Here is a 23,226-nt window from a genome sequence, read left to right on the forward strand (position 1 = left end):
TACTTTGGGTCTCCTCGGGCCACTGAAGACAGAGGAAAGAGAGATTCTATCAGTTTGGGGTGACTGATTCTGACTCCCAGAAGACTGAGGAGAGAAGATAAATAAAATCTGAAGATTCCATGGTATAAGTCTTACTATAGCCATGTCTACAGAAAATATGTTTTTAAAGATAATAGGCAGAGCCAAGAAGAAAGCAGTCTTGGAGGCCAGAGATATAGTACAGCAGGTAAGGTGAATACTGCCTTGCAAGCAGTCAGCCTGGGCTCAACCCCCAGCACTGTCCGGAGTGAACCCTGAGCACTACTAAGTGTAACCCAAAAACAAAAACAAATATTTTTGAATGGTATCTCCCTCCAATTAAAAACATGTCTGCATTCTCTTAAGAACCTCCAGTCTTTCTTTGGATTTCTAAAGCATGTCTCAGCCTCTAAAAGAACATTTTTTTTCACCTCTATGATCCTCATTTGAGCCATAGGCAAAGAAAGTTCTCACAGAATAATGTAATTAAACGTACAAAATAAAGACAGGGGAATGACCATGGCAACCCAGAGGGGTCGGGTGAGTCCCCCCACATGCCCCAACAGAGCCCCGGCAGTTGAAAATCTCCAAAAAATCAATCGCCACCATGCTCACGACCAACTTTCACAGGCTCGAACAAACCTCATCCATGAGTGAATCTGCTGAAAAACCAAGGTATGCAGGAATTGTGACCGAAATCTCCAAGCTCAGACAGTGTTGAAAAAGGGAGACCTCCCCCCAACTCCCTGTGCTTCCAGTAACCTGGCAGTCAGGCCCAGGAACTGCCTCTAGTGCCATATAAGCTCATTAACAACCATGATCCAATAACTCAGAAATAAATCTCTGGGAAGAGAGCAACATGAGAGCAACACGCCACTGAGATATCATCCAGTTAAAATTAATTCATTAACTCAGATCATAACTAATGATATATTTAAATTTAAAATTTTAGAATTCCTGGAGCATGTGACATCTCATACTCTCTACCAATTATGTACCAAGACAAGCTTAATGGTTCCAGGGTGAAATACAACAATCTTCACACACTTTCCACTAAAGAAACTGTTTGGGGTCATTTTTTGCAAATTATTCATATCAAGCAATGCAAATAAATTATGTAGGTCCTGCTTGCAGGGCAGGCTTTGGGGGTTGGGGTGGAAACATGCAAAATATGGTGGTGGGAAGGTGTAATGGTGGTGGGATTGGTGTTAAAATATTAAATGTAACAAATTATTGTGAACACCTTTTAAAATATTAAAAAATTTAAAAATTAACTTTTTAATTTAAAAACACAAGATGACAAAGAGAACGACAATGTAGAAACAAATATATAACATATAAACCAATCTGTGATGTCATAATCTACATACTTTTTTATTTCTCTCTCTCTTTTTTTTTTTTTTTTTTGCTTTTTGGGTCACACCTGGCGATGCACAGGGGTTACTCCTAGCTCTGCACTCAGGAATTACTCCTGGAGGTGCTCAGGGGACCATATGGGATGCTGGGATTTGAATCCGAGTCAGCTGCGTGCAAGGCAAATACCCTACCCGCTGTGCTATCACTCCAGCCCCCTCTCTCCCTTTTTTTGTTGTTTTTTGTTTTGCTGTTGGTTTGGGAGTCACATCCAGTGGTGTCATGGTTTACCTCTGGCTCTGCACTCCTGGATCACTCCAGATGGGCCTCAGGGGGCCAAATGGGGTGCTGGGACTTGAACCTGGGTTGGCTGCAAGCAAGGCAGGCCTATCTACATACATACTTTTTTTTTTTTTGGAGGCGAGGGTGTTGGTTGTGCCTGTGGCTTACTCCTGGAGGGCTCACTGGACCATATGTGAAACCAGGGATTGAAACAGGTCAGCTATGTACAAGGCAAGAGTCCTACCTGCTGCATTATCTCTCCAGCCCCTCCACATACTTCTGCAGTAACACACTGAGTAACAAGCTCTACTAACAAATCTAACAATCACTGCGATTTCATTGTGATAGTAAAAGCAGTATTTCAATAACTGAAATGTCTCATTAACTCAATTAGTGATATGTACTGTGCTTTTATTGATAATAAAGTCAAAAATAATGCTAACATCGTGGATAAAAATTATAATAACAATGGCTAACTATAGGAGTGTTGGCTAGGTCAACTTCATAATTGAAGGAAATACTTAATTTACTGTGAACAAAAACTTGGGCGCTTTGTCCCCACCTGAGTACATGAATTCCCTATTTCTCCGTCTCAGAAGATCCCAGTTTTTAAAACCTGCTCCCTGTGCTAGTGAGCTACATGAGTGTCAAAATATGGTTACTTCTTCCAGCTTTCTGGGGGCTTGCACATGAAAATGATCGGGTAAGCATGAAATAAATGTTTTCATTCTAAAATATCTGCAACAGCAATGTGTTGTGGAAGAGCAATAACAAAACAAATTCAAAAAAAAAAATACCTGAGTGATCAGTTTCAAAGAGTAAGCTTTTAAAAAGATTTTCCAACAGAACAGCAGCAGAACTTAAAAAGGAACATAAAACATACTACTTATACAGAATTGCCAATAAATTATATCTATTACAGTACACTGCCACTTTACAAATTTCATTTAATTACCAAAACAACCTTTTAGAACCAGCATTTCACAATGAGAAACCAATAATGTACAGGGTAAGTAACTTGCCTAAGTCACATATCCTATAAGTGGGAGGGCCTGGAATGAGTCCAGATTTATGTAAACTGATATTCCTCCCACTACACCAGGCTGCCTAAGCTGTGCTTTAGAATGAAGGGCCTTGGGCTGAAGAGAAAGCTCAAAGGACCAGAGCATATGCTGTACAAGCAGTGCACCAAATCTGATCCGGGCACACATGTCCCCTGAACACAGCAGGGAGCAAACCCCTAGAGAGCAGAGCCAGCAAGTAACCTGTGAGCACTGCTAGGTGTGGTTAAAAAATAATAAATTAAAAAGTTAGTAAGATCTAGAGAAAAAGGAGAAAAAAAAATACAGCATATAAAGACATAGAACCCGTGAACTGTGTTAGAAAAGAAAAATAATTACTCTCCTTAAAATAAATATACATAGAGTCATGATACATTAAAACAAAAAAATCTAAGCTAACAAATGAATCTTACTATAATCTTAAAATATACACGAGGGCTGGAGAGACAGCTCGGGGCTGAAGCACGTACTTTTTAGTAGAAAAGCCAGGTTTGATCCTTGGCACCACCAGAAGCAACCACTGAGCACAGACACAGGAGTAGCCATGAGCACCTCCAGGTGTTGCCCCAAAATAAAAAGCCATACTCAAATCAAGGACTTTTTTATTTTTTAAGTTTTTTGGGCTTTATGTGGTGTTCGGAGGACCATGGAGGGCTGGCAATCAACTCTATAGCTCCTACTTATAAAGCATGTACTATCATCCTAGCTCTCAAATATAGTATCAAAAAATATATTATTTCCATAATTGAGACTATAAAGGAACCACGTTTTGATTTTTTTTAAAAAGTGTCTAATTTTGGCCTAAGGGCCAAAGAGATAGAACAGTGAGTGAGTAGGACACTCAATCCCTGGCACCCCACATGGTCCCCCAAGACCGCCAGAAGCACTACAGCCAGTAATAAACCCTGAGCACTGCCCTGAGTGCAGAACTAGGAGAAACCCTAAGCACGGCCAGGTGTGACAAATAAATAAATAAAATACCCTTTTTTGATGAAAATGTACTTATTAATTAGTATCTACTAATTTGAATTTTTTAATGGCCAGGGAGATGGCTCAAAGGGCTGGAACATACATTTTGTATGTGAGAGTCCCTGGTTTGTGCTGCAGTACCATGAGGAATGACCCCCTAATATCATGCCCAGAGCAGCCCGAGTACAAATGATTGTCACCCAAAAACAAAAAAAGTTAAAGACAAAATAAATTTATTCCTTGAAATTCAACTTTATAGAATTAACACATCTATGTAGTTTGATATAGAAACAGGTGTTAAACAGTTTATAATATGGAATGAATCAACAATAATAAAAATATTTTATCTACACACTATGTTATCTCCAATATTCAAACATTATCCGGGAGGAAAATAAAACCTACCTCGGCATTGTGCTTAGTTGTTATTTCTAATTTTTCTTTCTTTGCCCGATGGAGTTTCTTTCTGAGATCAGCAGTAATATCCAACTCTGTTTCATTTTTAAGCATTTGTTTTATATCAGGTGAGGCCGTCTTCAACCTATAAAATGAGGTAATTGTAAAATGTGTACTGTAGCACTGTAGCTCTGTCGTCCCGTTGTTCATTGATTTGCTCAATCAGGCACCAGTAACATCTCCATTGTGAGTCTTGTTACTGTTTTTGGCATAGCGAATATGCCACAGGTAGCTTGCCAGGCTCTGCTGTGCATAGTTCTCATTAATATATTTCCAAAAATTTCTAGTACTTCTAATAAATTCTTCCTCCCTCCCTGCAAAAAAAAAAAAAAAAACCCAGGGGCTGGAGTGAGAGCACAGTGGATAGGGTGTTTGCCTTGCACGCGGTGGACCCAGGTTCAATTCCCAGCATCCCATATGGTCCCCTGAGCACCGCCAGGGGTAATTCCTGAGTGCATGAGCCAGGAATGACCCCTGTGCATTGCCCGGTGTGACCCAAAAAGCAAAAGTAAATAAATAAAAACAAAAAAAAAAAAAACAAGAAAGCAGTTGAAGAGATAGTATAGCCCGTAAGGCACTTGCCTGTCAATGGGCTGATCCCGACTTAATCCCTGGCACCATATATGATCCTCGAGTGTGACCCAGAAACCCACAAAGCAAGCACGGAGAACACACTGAGGCTCCTGCCTTAGAGACAGCTGTATTCAAGTAAATGATTCCCAGTGAGAAATCCAGGTAGATTGCAAACTAGAAACAAACTACTGTCCTCTGAGAAATCCCCCAGTTCATGAGTGATACTTAGAGACCTTCTGGTCCTGTTCAGCTGGCTAGTTGGAGAAAGATCAAGTTCTTCTACTTTTCCTTTTCTTTTTTATATTTTATTAGGGGAGGATGCTCCAAAGTGTTAACCAGGAGGCCTGTGGGTCTCCCTGGTAAATTTCAGTCACAGTCCTGGCAGTTCAGTGTAAGGGCCCAGTGCCTCCCTGCTGCTCTGCTCTGCAGTGACAGGGATCACCCAGGTCACCTATGGCCCTCCAGGGCTATACCAATTGGTGCTGGTGCAGGGTTGAAGCTTGGATGAGTGCTCGTAAGTCACGCTCCCTACAAACTATACTATCTCCTGGACCACATTCTTAAAATTTATAAATGGAATCTTTTATTTATTGCAAATGCAATACATATTAAAGTAAGAAAAAAGTGTAAATAAAAGAATAACAATTCCTGTTTTAAAATAACAGACTCAGACTGGGGGTGTGGCTCTGTGGTAGAGCATATCCCTGCTTGTGTGAGGCCCTGAGGTTGATGTCTGGCACTACAAAAATCATTGATTAGAGGGACTGGAGCAATAGTACAGCAGGGAGGGCATCTGCCTTGCACACGGCCGACCTGGGTTCAATCCCCAGCATCCCATATGGTTCCCCAAGCCAGGTGTAATTCCTGAGTGGAGAGCCAGAAGTAACCCCTGAACATCGCTGAGTGTGACCCAAAAAGAAAAAAAATCATTGATTAGAATATTCTTCTCCTCACCCTTGCCCCACCCCCACCACGGGGGAGGGGAAACATTAAAATAACATCAAAGAGAATGTAGAGTGATAAATCAACACAGAGAAAGTACACAGAAGGTGAGGCAATAGCAATATAATACTGGAAATTGAAAAGCAAATAGACAAGTGGTTACTGATTTATCTAAAGAGTTGAATTCAGGGGCTGGAGTGATAGTACAGCGGGCAGGGCGTTTGCCTTGCACACGGCCGACCCGAGTTCGATTCCTAGTATCCCATATGGTCCCTGAGCACCGCCAGGAGTACAGGAGTAATTCCTGAGTACAGAGCCAGGAGTAACCCCTGTGCATTGCCGGGTGTGACCCAAAAAGCTAAAAAAAAAAAAAAAAAAAAAAAAGAGTTGAATTCAGGGGCCAGAGCAGTGGGTAGGGCACTTGACTTTCATACAGCCGACCCAACCCAAGTTGAATACACAGCATCCCATATGGTCCCCAAGTATCATCAGGAGAAATTCTTCAGTGTGGAGCCAGGAATTAGCCCCTGAGCATTACCAGGTGAGGCCCAAAAGAAAAAAGCAACAAAAAAATTTTATTCAAAGCCAACAGTGGGAGAACAATGTGATTTACACCAAAGCTCCTAAAAGTTGAGCAATTAGTAACACCTTTGACAATGGAGGTACAGTAACCACTGTTCTACTGGGCAGGAGGCACATGTCTCCCCATTGTGTGAGCTCTGGGATCATCCCTGGCATAACTGCCCCCAGTCTCCAGCATTGGAGGGTACCTGACTGTACATGATGGTTCCTGAGCACTGCCAGTGTGTCCCTGATGACCCGCAAGCACCAAACTATCAGGCACATACTGCTGGGCTGAGCATCACCACAAGTGGCCTTGGGGCCCCCTAGGTCCCCCGGGGTTATCTCTACAAATCCATTAAATAAACAGGGGTTAGGATAGAAAAGTAGTACAGGGGTAAGACACAATAATTCAATCCCCTGCACTACAGATGTACGCCTGAGCACACAGCCAGGGAATAGGCCTGAGCACTGCCAAGGCTGGTACTAAACCACTCCCCTCTGAAAAAAAAAAAAAGAATAAATTGGAGCTAAGGAACTTTCACAACGTGGGTAGAAAGATAGCACAGCAGGTAGCATGCTTGCTTTGCACACAGCCAACCCAAGTTCAATTCTGGCATCCCATGGGGTCCCCCCGAGCACCACTAGGAGTGTTTCCTGAGTACAGAGCCAAGAGTAACCCCTGAGCATCTCTATGTGCGGGCCAAAAACAAATATATATGTATATGTGTGTATACATGTATATATGTATATGCATATGCTATACATATGTATATATAAACAACATACATATAACAAGGGTTAAAGCACTAGCTTTGCACGTGGCCAACATTAGTTTGTAACCATCATCACATGATTGCTCTAGTACTGCTGCGAATCCTGTCCAGTACAGAGCCAGGAGTAGCTCCCAAGTACTGCTGGGTGTGGCCCTAAATCCAAAAATAATTAATTAAAATATTTTAAACTTTTTAATATATTTATAAAAATATTTACATTTCACAAGTAAATGTCTGCATAATATATGTAAGAACATATCAGTTGTCAACTCTCAATAGTAGGATTATATAGTCTTTGTTCAATTTGGTTTATTAACTTTTCTAAATATACATGCATTATTTATTTACATAAATATACTTATATATACATATGTATATATTTAAGACATCAATAAGATCCTGTTCGAGGTGAAGTCATGAAATTTGCTTATAGGTGGATAGACATGGAGAGTATCATGCTAAGTGAAATGAGTCAGAAGGAGAGGGACAGACATAGATTATAGATTGACTGCACTCATCTGTGGAGTATAAAATAACATAACATGAGACTGACACCCAAGGACAGTAGACACAAGGGCCAGGAAGATTGCTCCATAGTTGGAAGCCTGCCTCATGAGCTGGGGGAGAAGACAGCTGGAATAGAAAAGGGATCACTAAGACAATGATGGTTGGAGGGATAGGTCAGGATGGGAGATGTGTGCTGAAAGTAGATAAAGGAACAAACATGATAACCTTTCAGTCTCTGTATTGCAAACCATAATGCCCAAAAGTAGGGAGAGAGAATAGGGGAAACTGTCTGCCATAGAAGCAGGGGGAGGGTGGGAAAGGGGGGTATACTGAGGATATTGGTGGTGGGGAATGGGCACTGGTGGAGGGATGGGTGTTCAATCACTGTATGATTGTAACTCAAACATGAAAGCTTGTAACTGTCTCATGGTGATTTAATAAAATAAAACAAAATTTCAAAAGATCCTGTTCATAATATAGAACATCAGAGTACAAAATGCTCTTTTCGGCAGTTTTAACATACCCCTGACAAGGATGGTAGAGAACATGTTAATAAGGCCTCTCACTCTTGACACTTCACATCTGATGAGAATCCCCTGGGAAATCCTCCTATTAACAGTACTGTGAATCACAGTGCTTAAAATAAAATTTGAAAAAAGAAAAAAAGACTCTTGGGGATATGGGGATGGCTCAGCAGAGGGGTAGCTGTCTTCATTTCTAACACAGCCCCAGAATGCCAGAGTGCAGTCCCAGTATCACTGCTCTTTGGGAATTCTATCACCACAACAAAATATGTAGCCCAGGTGAGCACCACAACCTAGTATGAAACCAAGCCTCATCATCACACCACCACTACCACCAACAACATGGGGATAGAAAAAGGGAAAATAAACACAGAAATACATAATGAAAAAGTCGCTGTTGACAATGAAATAATAGCCAAGAAAACTGTTTAGACTTTATTCATTTGTTCTCTACCTTGCACAAAAAAGGAGTTAAAATTGATAGGTGGGAAATGTTTGTGAATCCCACTTATAGGTAAAGTACTCCTGCACATCGAAAAGTACTCCTTAACAGGGGCTGGAGCGATAGCACAGCGGGTAGGGCGTTTGCCTTGCACGCGGCCGACCCGGGTTCGATCCCCAGCATCCCATATGGTCCCCCAAGCACTGCCAGGAGTAATTCCTGAGTGCAAAACCAGGAGTAACCCCTGAGCATCGCTGGGTGTGACCCAAAAAGCAAAAAAAAAAAAAAAAAAAAAAACCGAAAAGTACTCCTTAACATCCAATCATTTTAAGTTTGAGAATAACTAGAGGGAGTTATTCTCAAACTTAACATGAACAATGAAGATTCTCTGACAATAACACTTCTGTAAAATATACTTCAAAGATACTACCTTAAATAAAAGAGGACCAGAGGACTAGACAGCATGGAAGGTAAGAACTTGCCTAACATGCAGACAACCCCAAATTGATACCCAAACAACCCACATGATCCCATGACTACCACCAGGAGATATCTTTGAGCAGAGTCAGAGATAGTCCCCTAGCACTGCTGGACATGGACATGCCCTGCCGCCCCGCCCTACCCGACCCCCCCCCCACAAAAAATTGGTGGTGGGGAGGAAGGAAAACTTAAACAGAAAAAAAATGAAACCTAAACTATTTTATATTTTCAACAAACAGAAAATTACAGTCTTCATTATTATGAATGTTTCCAAACATTCACTTTCAATGTCTGTACTAACTTCTTTGTAAATCACACTTTGGTTTTCACTCTCCCAAATGGCTCGGTTTTATATATTTGATCTCTACACAGCAGAAGAAAATAAACCAAAGGTCCAAAAAACTTAGTAATAGCAATTCTTGAAAATGTAAACTGCAAGTAAAGGTGCAGTTAGTAATAGAAGCTAAAACTAAAACTATGCACCCTACCTTCCAAACTGGTTCAAATTTCCTTATGCATTAGACAATCTATACAACTAAATGTTAGTAGAGAAGCAATGTCAAATACCTGGATTTCTAATGTCATATCACTCACATTTCAAAGAGTCCTATGACTTCTTAATATTATATTTCATTGCATTGGTAAAATTTAAATGCAAGAGAAAGGTGAGACAAAAAAAAATCCCAATATTTTGTGGGTTTTTTTTAATGTTTGTTTGTTTGGGGGTGGGTTGTGTCATACCCAGCAGTGCTCCTGGGAGTACACGGGATCACTCCTGGTACTACACAGGAACTATATAAGGTCTTGGTTATGGAACCTGGGTCAACTGCTTACAAAACAAGTCACCCTTACCCATTATACTATCTCTCCAGCCCCTGAAAAAAAAATTTTAATAAAAACTGCTTAAACAGAAGTTGTAAATTGGAGTAATGAAGAAAGAAGGATTAGTCACACAGAGAAGATGGCAAGACTAAGCAGTATCCACCTATAGAGGTAAGAAGAAATATCAGGGGGAAAAAAAAAAGATTTCAGTCACTAGGAAAGAAAGATTAAGTTGGTCTTAAGAAGAAAATAAGGGGCTGGAGTGATAGCACAGCGGGTAGGGCATTTGCCTTGCACGCAGCCGACCCAGGTTCAAATCCCAGCATCCCATATGGTCCCCTGAGCACCACCAGGAGTAATTCCTGAGTGCAGAGCCAGGAGTGACCCCTGTGCATTGCCGGGTGTGACCCAAAAAGCAAAAAAAAAAAAAGAAGAAGAAGAAAATAAGGGGCTTGAGTGATAGTACAGCAGGTAGGGCATTTGCCTTGCACGTGGCCGACCCGGGTTCGATTCCTAGCATCCCATATGGTTCCCTGAGCACTGCCAGGGGTAGTTCCTGAGTGCTGAGTCAGGAGTGACCCCTGTGCTTCGCCGGGTGTGACCCAAAAAGAAAAAAAAAAGAGGAAAATAAAACACAACTGTGGACTGAGTTCACAAAAAGGTGCAGTGTCTGGGTCTAGCCCCAGTTCCCAGGAACTCTTCCTCTAGTCCCAGGCATTCTGTCCATCTCTCACCAGGAGAATCCTTACAGTCAGCCTGCCCTGAAACCCACTTACCCAAAACCCAGTTACCTTTCTTCCCCTGGTTCCCTGATACCAAAACCATCCCTCAACTAAGAAAAGAGCCTGCAGGCTTACCTTTGACTATCACTACTGACATGAATTGAAGTGCTTAAACTTATGCTAAACCTTCCAACTTTTTCAAATATCCCAGTTTCTTAAAAATATACTTTATTATTGATAATTAAAAGTTTCCAAGATATCTGACTTATAGGTTAGCTGGGATGAAATCTGTAAGAAGAGTAACAGGCATATATAGATATAGATATAGATATAGATATAGATATAGATATAGATATAGATATAGATAGATATCAGTGGTATATATGTGATTCCTGAAACTATAGGTGATATGTCTTTGACTAATTTGTATTTTTAAATTATTATATAACGAACAGGTACATACTGGAATTTTAAGAAGTTGTATTTTATTGCAACATAAAAGATTAGATGGGGGTCAAAAAGACAATAGAGGTTAAGGTGCACGCATTATATGTGTCCAACCCAGTTCAATCCCTGATACACTTGGTCCCCTAAGCAAGGCTGAATTACTTCAGGTCCTCATATTGTACAATCAGCCAACTTGTTACTCAGTGATATACATGAGTATATGTACATGACATACATGTTTACAATGTATGAGGTACTGAGTTCTATCCTTGGCAATCCCACCTCCTCTCAAAAAAAAATTAATTAAAAAGTTGAAGGGCAAGACAGATAATAATGTGTTCAAGGAACTTGCCTTGAACACAACCGACCCCAGTTTGATCCTTAGCATCACATATGGAAGCACAACATCCTGAGCACTGCCAGAAGTGATCCCTTGAGAACAGAATCAAGAGTGAGTTTTAAGAGTTGAGATAGAGAAGGAACCACTATGACAATGATAGTTGGAAATAATCACTCTGGATAAGAACTGAGTGCTAAAAGTAGGTGAAGGAACAAGTATAATAACCTCTCTATATTTATAATGAAAACCATAATGTGTGTATGTGAAAGAGAGAGTAAGTAGAGAGAGAGACAGAGAGAGAGAGAGAAAGAGAGAGAGAGGAAAACTGTCTGTGATAGAAGTAGGCTGGGCGTTGGTGGTGGGAAATGTACACAGGTGGAGGGATAGGGGTCAGAACATTGTATGACTGAATGGATCATGAACAGCTTTGTAACTGTGTATTTCACGGTGATTTAATTTAAAAAATCATGATAATAAGCCTTAAGCACTACTGGATATGATCCCAAAACCCAAATACCACCCCCACCCCTGTCCAAAAAAATGTTGACTAACAGGTAAAATAAAAAACTGGGTTCCTGGGTTAGAGAAATGGCTCAAGTAGTAGAGAACATGCACGTGAAAGGCCTGGGCCCATTCCCAGCAGCTCCGACACAGCCCACCACAGGACCAACAGGTGCCTCCAGCACATGGCTTGAGCACCACTAGGTACCTGGGCAATGCCAGGGACAGCCCCCATAAAAAATAGGTTCTCACCAGCCCTACCTATATCTTTTACAAAGTAATTTTGCCTTTTTATAGTTTAATTTCCTTGTGCATTTGAATAAAAGCATTTATTCTATCTAAAGGAACCAGAGAAATAAGAAAACCGGGGCAATGTTCATAACAAAAGGAACCACAAACTACAAATGAATAATAGCAAACCACCAACGGCCACAAAACCTGCATGTAAATAGAGATCTCTATAAAGGAGAAGCCAGAGAGAATAAAAGGCTGCATCTGATAGGACCTGCCACCCCTCCAAAAAAGGAAATTTAATAAAAAATAGAACCAGCCAACTTGAGAACAGTTATTGGCATTGGAACAAGTATACCCATCTCAAGATGACATAAGAAATCGGCAGGATTAGAAAGACTCCAGAGAGTTGGTCCAGTCTAGCCTCATGAACAGTCAAAAACCTACCAAAGATTCCTTCCCAGACAATGGTCCACATGCTAAGCAATATTGAACAGAATGGGGGAATAAAGACAAAGAGAAGGCCCACAACAAACTCTATGAAGAAAAAGGAGAGCATTTCAGAAAGCATCATTTCTAACACTCAAAAATACCCACTAAACCGGGAAGCTTACCTGAACCTTGCCCCATTCTCAAAGTTCAATGCAAGTTACCTTCCATAAATATAAGGACCGAGGGTGAGGGAGATGGCTAAGAGAATTTTACACATGCGAGCCCTCGGTTCTATCCTGAGCAACACATGGTTACCCAATCACTGCTGGGAACAACCTGAAAACAGAGCCAAGAGTGGCCAGCTCCCAAGTATCACTGGTTGTGCCCCCAATAAATAAAGAAGTCAGAGATTTAGCTCAGCAGTAGAGTACTCACTCACCTTGCATGCTGTGAGGCCCTAAATTCAATCCCCAGAACCACCAAAAGAAAAGCAAAATAAGGAATACTCATCTATTTTTCCTTTTGTAACAAAGGAAAAAGAGAGTAGCAAGAACAGATGCTATACACATGTTCAACTTATCAATAAACAAATAAAGTATGAAATATTATTCAATGGGGGCTGGAGAGATTACATTGCTGCTTGCTTTGCACAAGATCTACATGGGTTTGATACCCAGGCATCCCATATGGTCCCCCAAACACAGGCAGGAGTGATTCCTGAGTGCAGAGCCAAGAGTAATTGCCAGCTCAAAAACAAAACCAAAACAAAAAAATGAAATATTTGTCAACCATAAAAGATAAAGATTATCTTTAGATAATTAGACAAAGAATTAGATTAAGAATCAATTAGATAATCACAAATCACGAAATCCCATTGATTGTCGAGTTGGCTCGAGCAGTCTCAGTAACCTCTCCATTCGTCCTATCCCTGAGATTCTAGAAGCCTCTCTCTTCTCGGCCTTCCCAACGATGTTGCATAGGAGGCTCTTTCAGGGTCAGGGGAATGAGCTTCAGCTTGTTACTGGCTTTGGCATATGGATACATCATGGGAAGCTTGTGAGGCTGTCCCATGTGGGCAGGAAGCCTCAGTAGCTTGCTAGTTTCTCCCAGGGGGAGAGGTAGGTTATAAGATATCGCTTCTGGGAGCGTGCTTTTAAGTCTCTGGAAGTTGGCCGTTGATGGGATTACACACACCTGGGTTCCTCTGCCGCTACCTTCATGCGTAAGGCTTGTGGAACGTGTGGAGAGGGGCCTTAAGCATGGTTGTGGCTAGGTTCCAGTGGTCTTCCGCCTCTAGGAACTCTGCTCGGAGCAAGGAGGGAAATTGGAGCCCATCCCCTCCGAGGGGCCCCGGGGAAGACAGCCAGGCGTGCAGGCAAGAGACTCTCTGCTCAATTGATTGATTGATTTTGACTGATTGAAAATCAATTAAAGAATTGATAATTAAAGAAATCACAGATAAGAATCTCCTGGAGTTGAGGAATACAGGCAACCAGCTACAAGAGCCCTGATGGGTTCCAGATAAAACAGGCTCAAGTAGGAAAACTTCAAAAGATGCTGTGCTCAGAATGACAAAAACTAAAAACAGAAACAGAATACTAAAAGCAGCAAGGTCAGAAAAAGGAACTTACATACAAAAGAAAGACTGTAAGATTCATAACAGATCAAACGAGACTCTACTAGCTGGAAGAAAATGGAGAAAAATAGTACTGAAAATCAATGAACTGAACATCTCATCAAGAATACGCTAACTAGACTATCATTCAGATTTGAAGGGATGATACTGAACTTCATGGACAGTCAATAGTTTAAGAATTCACGGCCTTGGGGGCTGGAGCGATAACAGCGGGTAGGGCGTCTGCCTTGCACGCAGCCGACCGGGGTTCGCCAGGTGTGACCCCCCCAAAAAAAATCCCCAACTTAAAAAAAATAAATAAAAATAAAATTTGCTAAGGGATTTTGTTTTCAATAATAAATGAGTATTTCATCAATATTAAATGTTCTATGTCTGATCAGGTTTTTATATTCAGAGAATTTTGCAATCTTTTACTTATGAATGCAGAACTTAAACAGTATCTATGTTTTACAATGTAAAGCCAATATTCCCTTTCTTATGATGAAGCACACTTTATACTTTTATAGACCTATTCAGAATTTCCCCTTAAATTGTCTTAATTCTCTTCACTCTTACTAAATTTTACATTTGAAGGATTTACCTACTTCGTGTAAATTTTAAAATGTACTAGCACAGAATTGTTCACATTAGCTTTTTTAATCTACATACCTCTAAAAAAAGGTTCTGAGATGAACTTTTCCAATTAATTAATTTACAACTTTGTGGAATTCAGATTAGCTCTATTCAACTATATGTGTAGGTGTTACCACCTCCACAATAGAGAGAGCGCATGATCTCTCTTATACATGGAATTAAAAAGAAACATAGTGGGACTGGAGAGTTAATATTGCACATAAGGCCCCTTGCCTTTCATGCAGCAGACCCAGTTCAATCCCAAGGACCCCATAGGATCCCCTGAGCCTACCAGGAAATATCCCTGATCACAGAGTCAGAGTAAGCCCTGATCACTGGTAGGTGTGAATCCAAAAGAAATATGGTAAGGGAACAACAAATGGTGAAAGTCACCAATGGACAAAGTCAGGATTTTTATCTCTAGAACTGAGCTTTATATCGGAGTTGCTGAGAGGGGTCTTTGGGATGGAGAGAAACAAACTCTCTGGTAATGGGTGAGGTGTTGGAAAGATGTATGCATGAAAAGTATGATTAACAGTACTGTATATCCTAGTACCTCAATAAAAATAGGTTAAAAAAAGAAAGTGGAGATCAATCAGTGGAAAAGAAAATAATTGCAAAGGTCAAGAAGTATACTTGAAACTTCTCTAAGAAAACCCAGATTTGGGGTGATTTGGCTAATGTATGTATGAGTGATAAAATTTTCTTACAATATACAACTTCTCCAATATCTGTATAATTCAATGTTTTCCACTTGAATATAGTATTATCTATGAACAAATTGATACCTCAAAGCCATTCCCTGCTATTATGCCAACTGTGAAAAATATCCTCTCTGAAGGTTACCTTAAAAATCTATCGATTTTCACTCTACACCAAGCTTAAGAAACTTCATACTGTCACTTTATACCTAAGAAAAATCATTCAGACACTTGGTCAGGGTGATATCTATAATCAGGGAAAACACACGCTCCCGCACAACTTGTAAATGTCTAAAAAAGCTCCAGATTAAAACTACTTTCTTCATCTTCCTCAAAGCAGGTTGCAGTGCTTTTGTGGCCTCTTTGTTTCACAGGCAAACAAGTCCTTTTCCTGTTATACCTTTTTTTTGTTGTAAGCAGGCACTAAAGCGGTGCAATAAAAATGTCCAAAAAAAAAAATGTTTTTCACAAGGTTATTAGAACAATAAAACATCGATGCGCCATGTATTTCATGAGCTACATTTCAAGTGAAATTGCTTCTCACGTAAAATTATGCCGCGTAATATGAGGTCTGCTTTAAAAAGAAGGCAGATGTATGGTCCTAGAAGATTCCACTTGTGCAAAAAAAAAGACAACTTTCCAACTCTCACATGAGTCCTGAAGCAGAAGCAGCAGTTAGCCTAATGTAACTCATTCTTTCGTTTATGAGAACATTGCTAACATTATTTAACATTATTGTGTAGGTCTGGCTGGTCCTTTTTATAAAACAAAAATGGAAAAGACGTGGCCTTTATCCTCGAGGGGCTTGATTCTTCGGAGGGGGGAAAAAAACCCGCAGTCGGGAAATAGAAATCTAAAAAAACTCTAAGGCTTTTTTTTTTTTTTATGATATAGGTTTCGAAGAATGCGCGGGTTAGGATGGTCGGGAAAGGGTTCCTCCGAGTGGGCGGAGAGACGCCGAAGCGAGAGCCGGGGCGGGGGGGGGGGGGTGTCCCCATCACCAAGAGCAAGGATCGTACACTAGGGGTCCCCCCCAAACTCCCAGCGCAGACCCCCCGCCCCATACCTTCCAGCTCAACACCATCCCACCTAAGTCGTTCTCCTCGAAACCTACACACCCTGATGGTTTACCTCCAGGACCTCCCGCGATCCAGATCGCACACACACCCAAGACCCCAAGGACAGCTTCACCTCTGAAAGGTTACAGCCTGAGGCTCAAACCGACCGCTGGGGGGAGGGGGCGCTAAGAGCCAATTAAAAAAAATTTTTAAAACTGTTGGAAGCCGACGGACTCTAGGACCCAGGGAGGGGGAGAACGCACAGCGAAGGCAGCGCCGCAGGGGGCCCCGCCGCGTGGAGATTAAGTTTACAACGGCCACTTCCGGAGGCCCGGACCACTCTCCGCCGAGACCTTCCAGACTTTCTCTGACCTCCCGTTCCCGCCCGGGCCGGCCCCTGGCCCCAGCCTCCCGCCCCGCAGCTCCAGGATACGCACTCGGAGAACGACGCACTCCGATTGGAAGAGCCGGGCCCGCGAAGCTGCGCGGCTTCCCAGGGAGGCCGGCCGACGCATGCGCCGTTGCCGGGGAGCGGCGCGCCCGCGTCCGCGCGCGGCCCGCGCCCTCCCCCGCCCCCGAGAGCGGCCCCCGCCCCACCCCGCCCCCTCCTCCCCAGCCCCGTGGCGTTCTTTTTGAAGTCCGCCACTCACAGGCTCGGGGTCCCCTGAGAGCCTGCTGAGGTTACAGCTTTCTCTAGCCGCTACGTGGAATCTAAAACAGTCCCACTTAACGAAGCCCAATCATGAGCCACCTTATAACTGTGTTATCTCACTGTGGTTCCATTTTTTTAATATTTTAAATAAAACAGACTCATAAAAATCTGAGTTAAAAATGGTTACCAGGGAACGGGGAATGCATGAGGTTGGTGTATAAAGAGTAACAACTTGCAGCCAGTTTTAATTAAGCGAGTTTTCTAATGTACAGTATGAATGAAGACAACACTTTACCGTAATTACCTGATGGGCTGAATAGGACCAGAGCTATCACAGAAATATATCAAAGTAACACCTTGCACACCTTCCCTGTGCATTTTTATATAGCAAATGTATTCCGTTTTTAAGAAGCAGACTGGTAAACCTTAATCCCTTCGTTACACACCTCGTGAATAAAAATTTAAAAAGAGCAGATCCCAGATGCTGCCTTTTTAAACAGACTCCCTGCAGATCCGTAGGGTCTGAGGCCCCTGGCTGCCCGCGCACTCACGCCATAACTGGGGGCGGGGCCGGGAGCTGGGAGCCTGGAGGTTGGTGAGGGGCGGCGGGGAGTCTCCTGCCCCATTTCTGAGCTAGAGATTCAACCTGCAAAACGCTTATTCTTCCTTGCGCCTAGCCTTACTGCATCCCAGCTTGTGGCTGGGTCCGTGCGCTAATACTGGGGCTGCACCTTTCACAATAAATATTACATAATGGGGTGCCTCGTTGAAATGTCTTTGGAGCCTTAGCTTGTTCTCCATCTTTCCATCCTACGCCCTTCTTTTCCTCCCCCTCCCCGCACCCAGCCACATGCGTTCCTCTTGTTGCTAATTTATACTTCTGTTTCTCCCAGTAGCAGCTTCACAATCTGCTGCCGCCTCGGGGAGATTTGGAAAACTAAATCCTCTTTTGTTCCTTGGCTTTTGAAAGCCTATTATTCCCTAAAGAACAATGCAAATTGGCAAAATTTTGATTAAAGATTTTTATCTTCGCCACCACCTTCCCCCTCCATACCCCTCAAAAAAGTATCTGTGCAAAATGAGGCTTTCCTGTTCGAATGATCCTATGTTGATTGTGATCAACGTAAGTCCAGGTGTGGGAGCCGTCTTCGGCCGCCCTCCCTCGGGAGAGCCAACGGTCCTAAACGCGAAATATAAACTGAAGTTCAAAACCTCCTTGATGTCTGTGGCACTGAAATTTGAATTGTTTTGAGGCTCAAATCTAAATTTGTTTTTTAGATTTGAGAAAGGACTTTCCCATCTCATTTTCTACAAATTTATCCAAAAAGACAAGTGCTGCAAAGAGTTCAAATGTAAAGGGAAACAGTGGGTCTAATGTTTAATTTATTTGTTCTTTTTCTTTTTTTTTTGCGCTTCGGAGATTGAACCAATTGTTTGTTACAGGGCTCTCCTAGGATAATGATCTACCTCTGAGCCCTGCTCAGCCACTCTGACATGTAGAAACAAAATTAAAAACTACAACAGGCCAGTGAGATTTGAGTTTCTCTACCAGCTTTGAATAACATTCATAAAATGTCTTACTTACGTTTTATCAAAAGCTCAGGACTGAAAGTTGTGCGGTAAGAACAAATGCAAAATATTCTATATTTGCACCCATTAAATACGTTAGATGATGACTTGCAATCTTCATTGTTTGTTCATGCAGCATTTATTGAAGAAAGACCAATATATCCAGCCTAGAGCTAGGTGATAGAACAAAACATGTAATACAAGCACAGTGGGAATCCAAAGAGAGAAATATTAAAATTAACCTTAAGCACCCAGAAGACTTCATTAGAACTTTGAGTTTAATCTGGGGAAAAACCTATAGATTCATTCAGAAGGAAGACACTAACGCTACAACCCCAGGGCTGGAGAGAGTACAGCAGGTAGAGCCCAGGCCTTGCAGGTCAGGGTTCAATTCCTTAACGCCCCATATGACCTGGCAAGACCCACCAGGAGTGATCCCTCAGTGCAAAGCCTGGAGTTAAGTCCTGAGCACGCCAGGTGTGGGCGTCCCAAAAGAGAAAGGAGCGAAGGGAAGGGGAGGGGAGCAAAGGGGAGGGGAGAAAGGCAGACCACAAACAAGAAGTATTGGGAGGCACCAGGAAAACTGGTAGGATCTCTGGGGGCAGTCTCTGGGGTACAGGAGAGTTGAGGATAAAAAATGCGAATGAGACTGGAGAAGTAAGCAGAACCCAAATCACGGAAGGTCTTCCAGGTCATGCTTAATGTACAAGAAATGAAGCTGGTGATGGAAAAAGTTAAAATAGTTATACAGTAAATCAGATTATGGGTTCTTTTTATAGTTTCAGATCATAAAGTCTGTAGTTTCTTTTAAATTACGTTGTATATGGGGTAAGGTAGTCATACAGTTTCATAGTCTTGCACATGGCTGTCCAGTTTCTTGTTTATTTTTAAATTGGTAAATATGAGAGGACAGAATCAAAACAGAAAACAGGAAAAAAAATCAAAAGCAAGCCTAAGAGCACAGAAGTACCTTTCTGGCCCTGGGGGAGTATTATGAGCTGATTGTCTGCATATGGAGTCTCAGTATTTTTTAAGCACCAGATGAGCCACATCCTCTTGACCCTTCAGTGACCTCCTGCAGGAGATTCAACACCAATTGCTTGATTTTTTTTTGTGCTGCTTGGGTATTAATTCTTTAGAACTATAAAGCCTTTAGGCCAATGTTATTCTCAGTGCCTCTGGCCCTTTGCTTCTTCAGTCCCTATTGTGTTTGCTACAAAGAAAACCGTTCTTCTAAAGTAATTCTGATTATGTTACCCTCTTGATGTCTTTAAATGTCCTCAGCGCTTGCAAAAGAAATCTCAAACTTCTCTCTGTCATTCAAGGGCCTCTAGTATTGTCCCTGCGTGCCTTGCCTTGCCCGCCTTGCCTTCTTCTATCTTGCCATGTATATCCTCTAACATTAGCTACCTACAAAAAAAAAAAAAAAACAGACTAAGTGGGAGTAAATTTTATAAGAAGTAGGTATGGACTTAAACATTTTAATGTTTTAAAATTTTTAGGGGTCAGAGAGATGCTCAATGGCTGGAGCACATGCTTTGTATGGAGAGGCCCCAAGTTCAGTCCCTGGAACTATCTAATCTCCAGAATAGCCCTGATGGTCCCCAACACAGGTTGGAGGCCCTCAAAAGTTTTGGTTTATATCTCACCCGCACGGCAGAGCCTGGAAAGCCACCCGTGGTGTATTCAATATGCCAAAAACAGTAACAAGTTTCACAATGGAGATGTTGCTGGTGCCCGCTGGAGCAAACCAATGAACAATGGGATGACAGTGATACAGTGTTTTATATATATATATATATGTTATATATATATATATGCATATACATATGGAGAGATAGTATCAAGGGTAAGACAATTGCCTTGCATATAACTGATCTCAGTTCCTCCCTAACAGTGTATATAGTCCCCTGAGTCCAGAGTCAGGAGTAAATTCTGAGCACCATCAAATGGAGCCCCAAAAACAAAAAACAAAAGACAGGGATATTGATATAAGACATTTAAATCTAGATAACATTATTATAAGATATTTAAGTCTAGATAACATTATTAAACATATAATATGTGCCAAGATTTATGGTAACTTGTTTTACCTTTTTCCTATCGTTCCAAAATGCAAATGATCTGGAAAGATAGCATAGCAGATAGGGTGTTTGCTGATTGTGCAAATGAGTTGAGGGTAAGTAGAGAATGACAGCAGCAGAGTGATAGAAGGAGAAGTAGTTTTCATGAAGCTTGAGAATTCAGGGTGGTAATGACACAAATGACATCGTTCTCATAAGACCAAATATTAGCCAAGCAGCACAAATGCTGGCCAACTTCGACTGCAAGTGTGGAAAGGTCGGACTGCAGCTGAATCTCACCAAAACAATGTTCATGAAAAACAAACTAGTCCCTGATGTTCCATTTGCTCTCAATGGAATGAACATCACCAAATGCAGCAGCTATGTGTACCTGAGCCAAGAACTCAATGTAAGGAATGACTTGGTGCCAGAACTGCGCAGGAGGAAGAGAGCAGCGTGGAATGGCTTCAAGAACGTCGAAGAAGTGGTTAAGAGGACAAAGAAACTCCAGCACCGGGCACATCTTTTCGACTCCACCGTTCTTTCTGCACTAACATAAGCCTCAGAGACCTGGGTCTTACGAAAACAGGATGAGAACGCTATTCGGGTATCCCAAAAAGGAATTGAAAGAGCTATGCTTGGAATACCACATTTCACTCAAGTGAGAGAAGGAATCCGGAGTTCCGACCTCCGTCAGCAGTCAATAATCAGGGACACTGTCCTGTTTGCCAAGGTGTCAAAAATCAGATGGGCCAGACACATAATGCAATTTAGAGACAACCGCTGGACTAGAGCTACTACCGACTGGATTTCACGGGACGTCAAAAGACCGAGTGGCCGCCCACTAACTAGATGGTCAGACTTCTTTGTCAAAACCCTGAATGAACGATTTGAGGCTCTTCCTGTTCCTGAAGTGAGCAGATATCATTGGGCTACACTAGCATGTGACAGGGACAAATGGAGACGTTACTGGCGTCCGCTTAAGCAAATTGAAGATCAACGGGAGGACAAGTGATACAAGTGACAATGTGGATTTGGAGTATGTAGTTTTTGGAGCATGGGATGACTAGTGTCTAGTTCCTTCCCCTCCCTCCCTCCCTCCTTCTCTCTCCACACTTGTACCCCACAGTGGAGTCTAAATGAAATGAAAGAAGTTGCAGATGTTAAAGCAATATGGAATGGAAAAAAGAAATGAATAAGAAGATGGGGTCAGAGCAATAGTACTGTGGGTAGGGCATTTGCCTTGCATGTGGCCTACTGGGTTCAATTCCCAGTATCCCATACGGTCCCCCTGAGCACAGCCAGGAGTAATTTCTAAGTACAGACCTAGGAGTAACCCCTGAACTTTGTTGTATGTGCACCTCCCACCAAAAATTAAATAAAAAAGAAATAACAGAAAAAAAGAAAAGAAATAACTTGAAAGTTTCATCTCAGATTATCTTCTAGTCAACTGCTTATGATGCATGGTTATTCCCAAGAAAAACTACCTGTATTTCTAAGAAGGGGAGCAGCATTCATTTCTCTTAGATGTCTAAAGAGCCTGAGACACAATGACGACACAATGCAGTTTTCTATACCCTGTATTTAACTCCCAAGATATTTTGCTGACCTTGCACAGTGGCCGAAACCATAGCTTCTCTCTTTCTTTTCTTTCTTTCTTTTTTTTTTTTTTTTTTTGCTTTTTTTGGGTCACACCTGAGCTGCTCAGGCGTTTCTCCTGGCTTTGCACTCAGGAATCACACCCAGCGATGCTCACCTGGCTTTACACTCAGGAATCACTCCTGGTGGTGATGCTCAGGGGACCATATGGGATGCTGGGACTCGAACCCGGGTTGGCCACAATCAAGGCAAACACCCTACCCGCTGTGCTATTACTCTAGCCCCAGCTATAGCCCCAGCTTCTCTCTTTCTGCTGAATCTGTTCCTTCAACTTCTCAACATCCTAGACAACATTGGTAAAGGACTAGCTTCTGGGGCTGGAGCAATAGCATAGCTGGTAGGGCGTTTGCCTTGCATGCAGTCGACCCGGATTCGATTCCCAGCATCCCATATGGTCCCCTGAGCACCACCAGGGGTGATTCCTGAGTGCATGAGCCAGGAGTAACCCCTGTGCATTGCCGGTGTGACCCAAAAAGCAAAAAAAAAAAAAAAAAAAAGAACTAGCTCCTGCAGAGAATACCTATGTGATTGCTTGTGAGCAACAGACCAGGATTCTGGTTTATTCTCCTTCATGTCTGCGAATTCCCACCTGATTGTCAGATGTCATCTTTTAATCTGATCAGTCCAGACCCTTTTATACGCATCGTCAACCAGCATCTACACTAAGTAAATCTACACTCATACTGGTTCTGCTTCTTTGAATGAACCTTGAATGATTCAGTTCCTTACAACATATCATGAATATTAATGTAGCCAATTTGTGGCTATTTGTGGTAATGAGGTATTGGGATGGCATAAATCATTAAAATCATAGGCAATCTAAATGTCTCATTCATA

The 23,226-nt window shown here is 42.0% G+C and overlaps 1 protein-coding gene across 1 annotated transcript in view; it reads right to left on the bottom strand.

Moving 5' to 3' along the window:
* CCDC171 (coiled-coil domain containing 171) overlaps positions 1 to 16,944 on the bottom strand; it is a 318,539-nt gene extending 301,595 nt beyond the window's left edge. Inside the window, exons 1-2 of the mRNA XM_055123989.1 lie at positions 16,884 to 16,944; positions 4,089 to 4,224 (exon numbers count right to left, since the gene is read on the bottom strand). Coding sequence (XP_054979964.1) covers positions 4,089 to 4,193 — 105 coding nt within the window. The 5' untranslated portion in view covers positions 4,194 to 4,224; positions 16,884 to 16,944. The remainder of the gene's footprint in view (positions 1 to 4,088; positions 4,225 to 16,883) is intronic.
* Positions 16,945 to 23,226: the final 6,282 nt, after the last annotated feature.

The sequence above is a fragment of the Sorex araneus genome, chromosome 1 (genome assembly GCF_027595985.1).
Source record: "Sorex araneus isolate mSorAra2 chromosome 1, mSorAra2.pri, whole genome shotgun sequence".
NCBI lineage: Eukaryota > Metazoa > Chordata > Mammalia > Eulipotyphla > Soricidae > Sorex > Sorex araneus.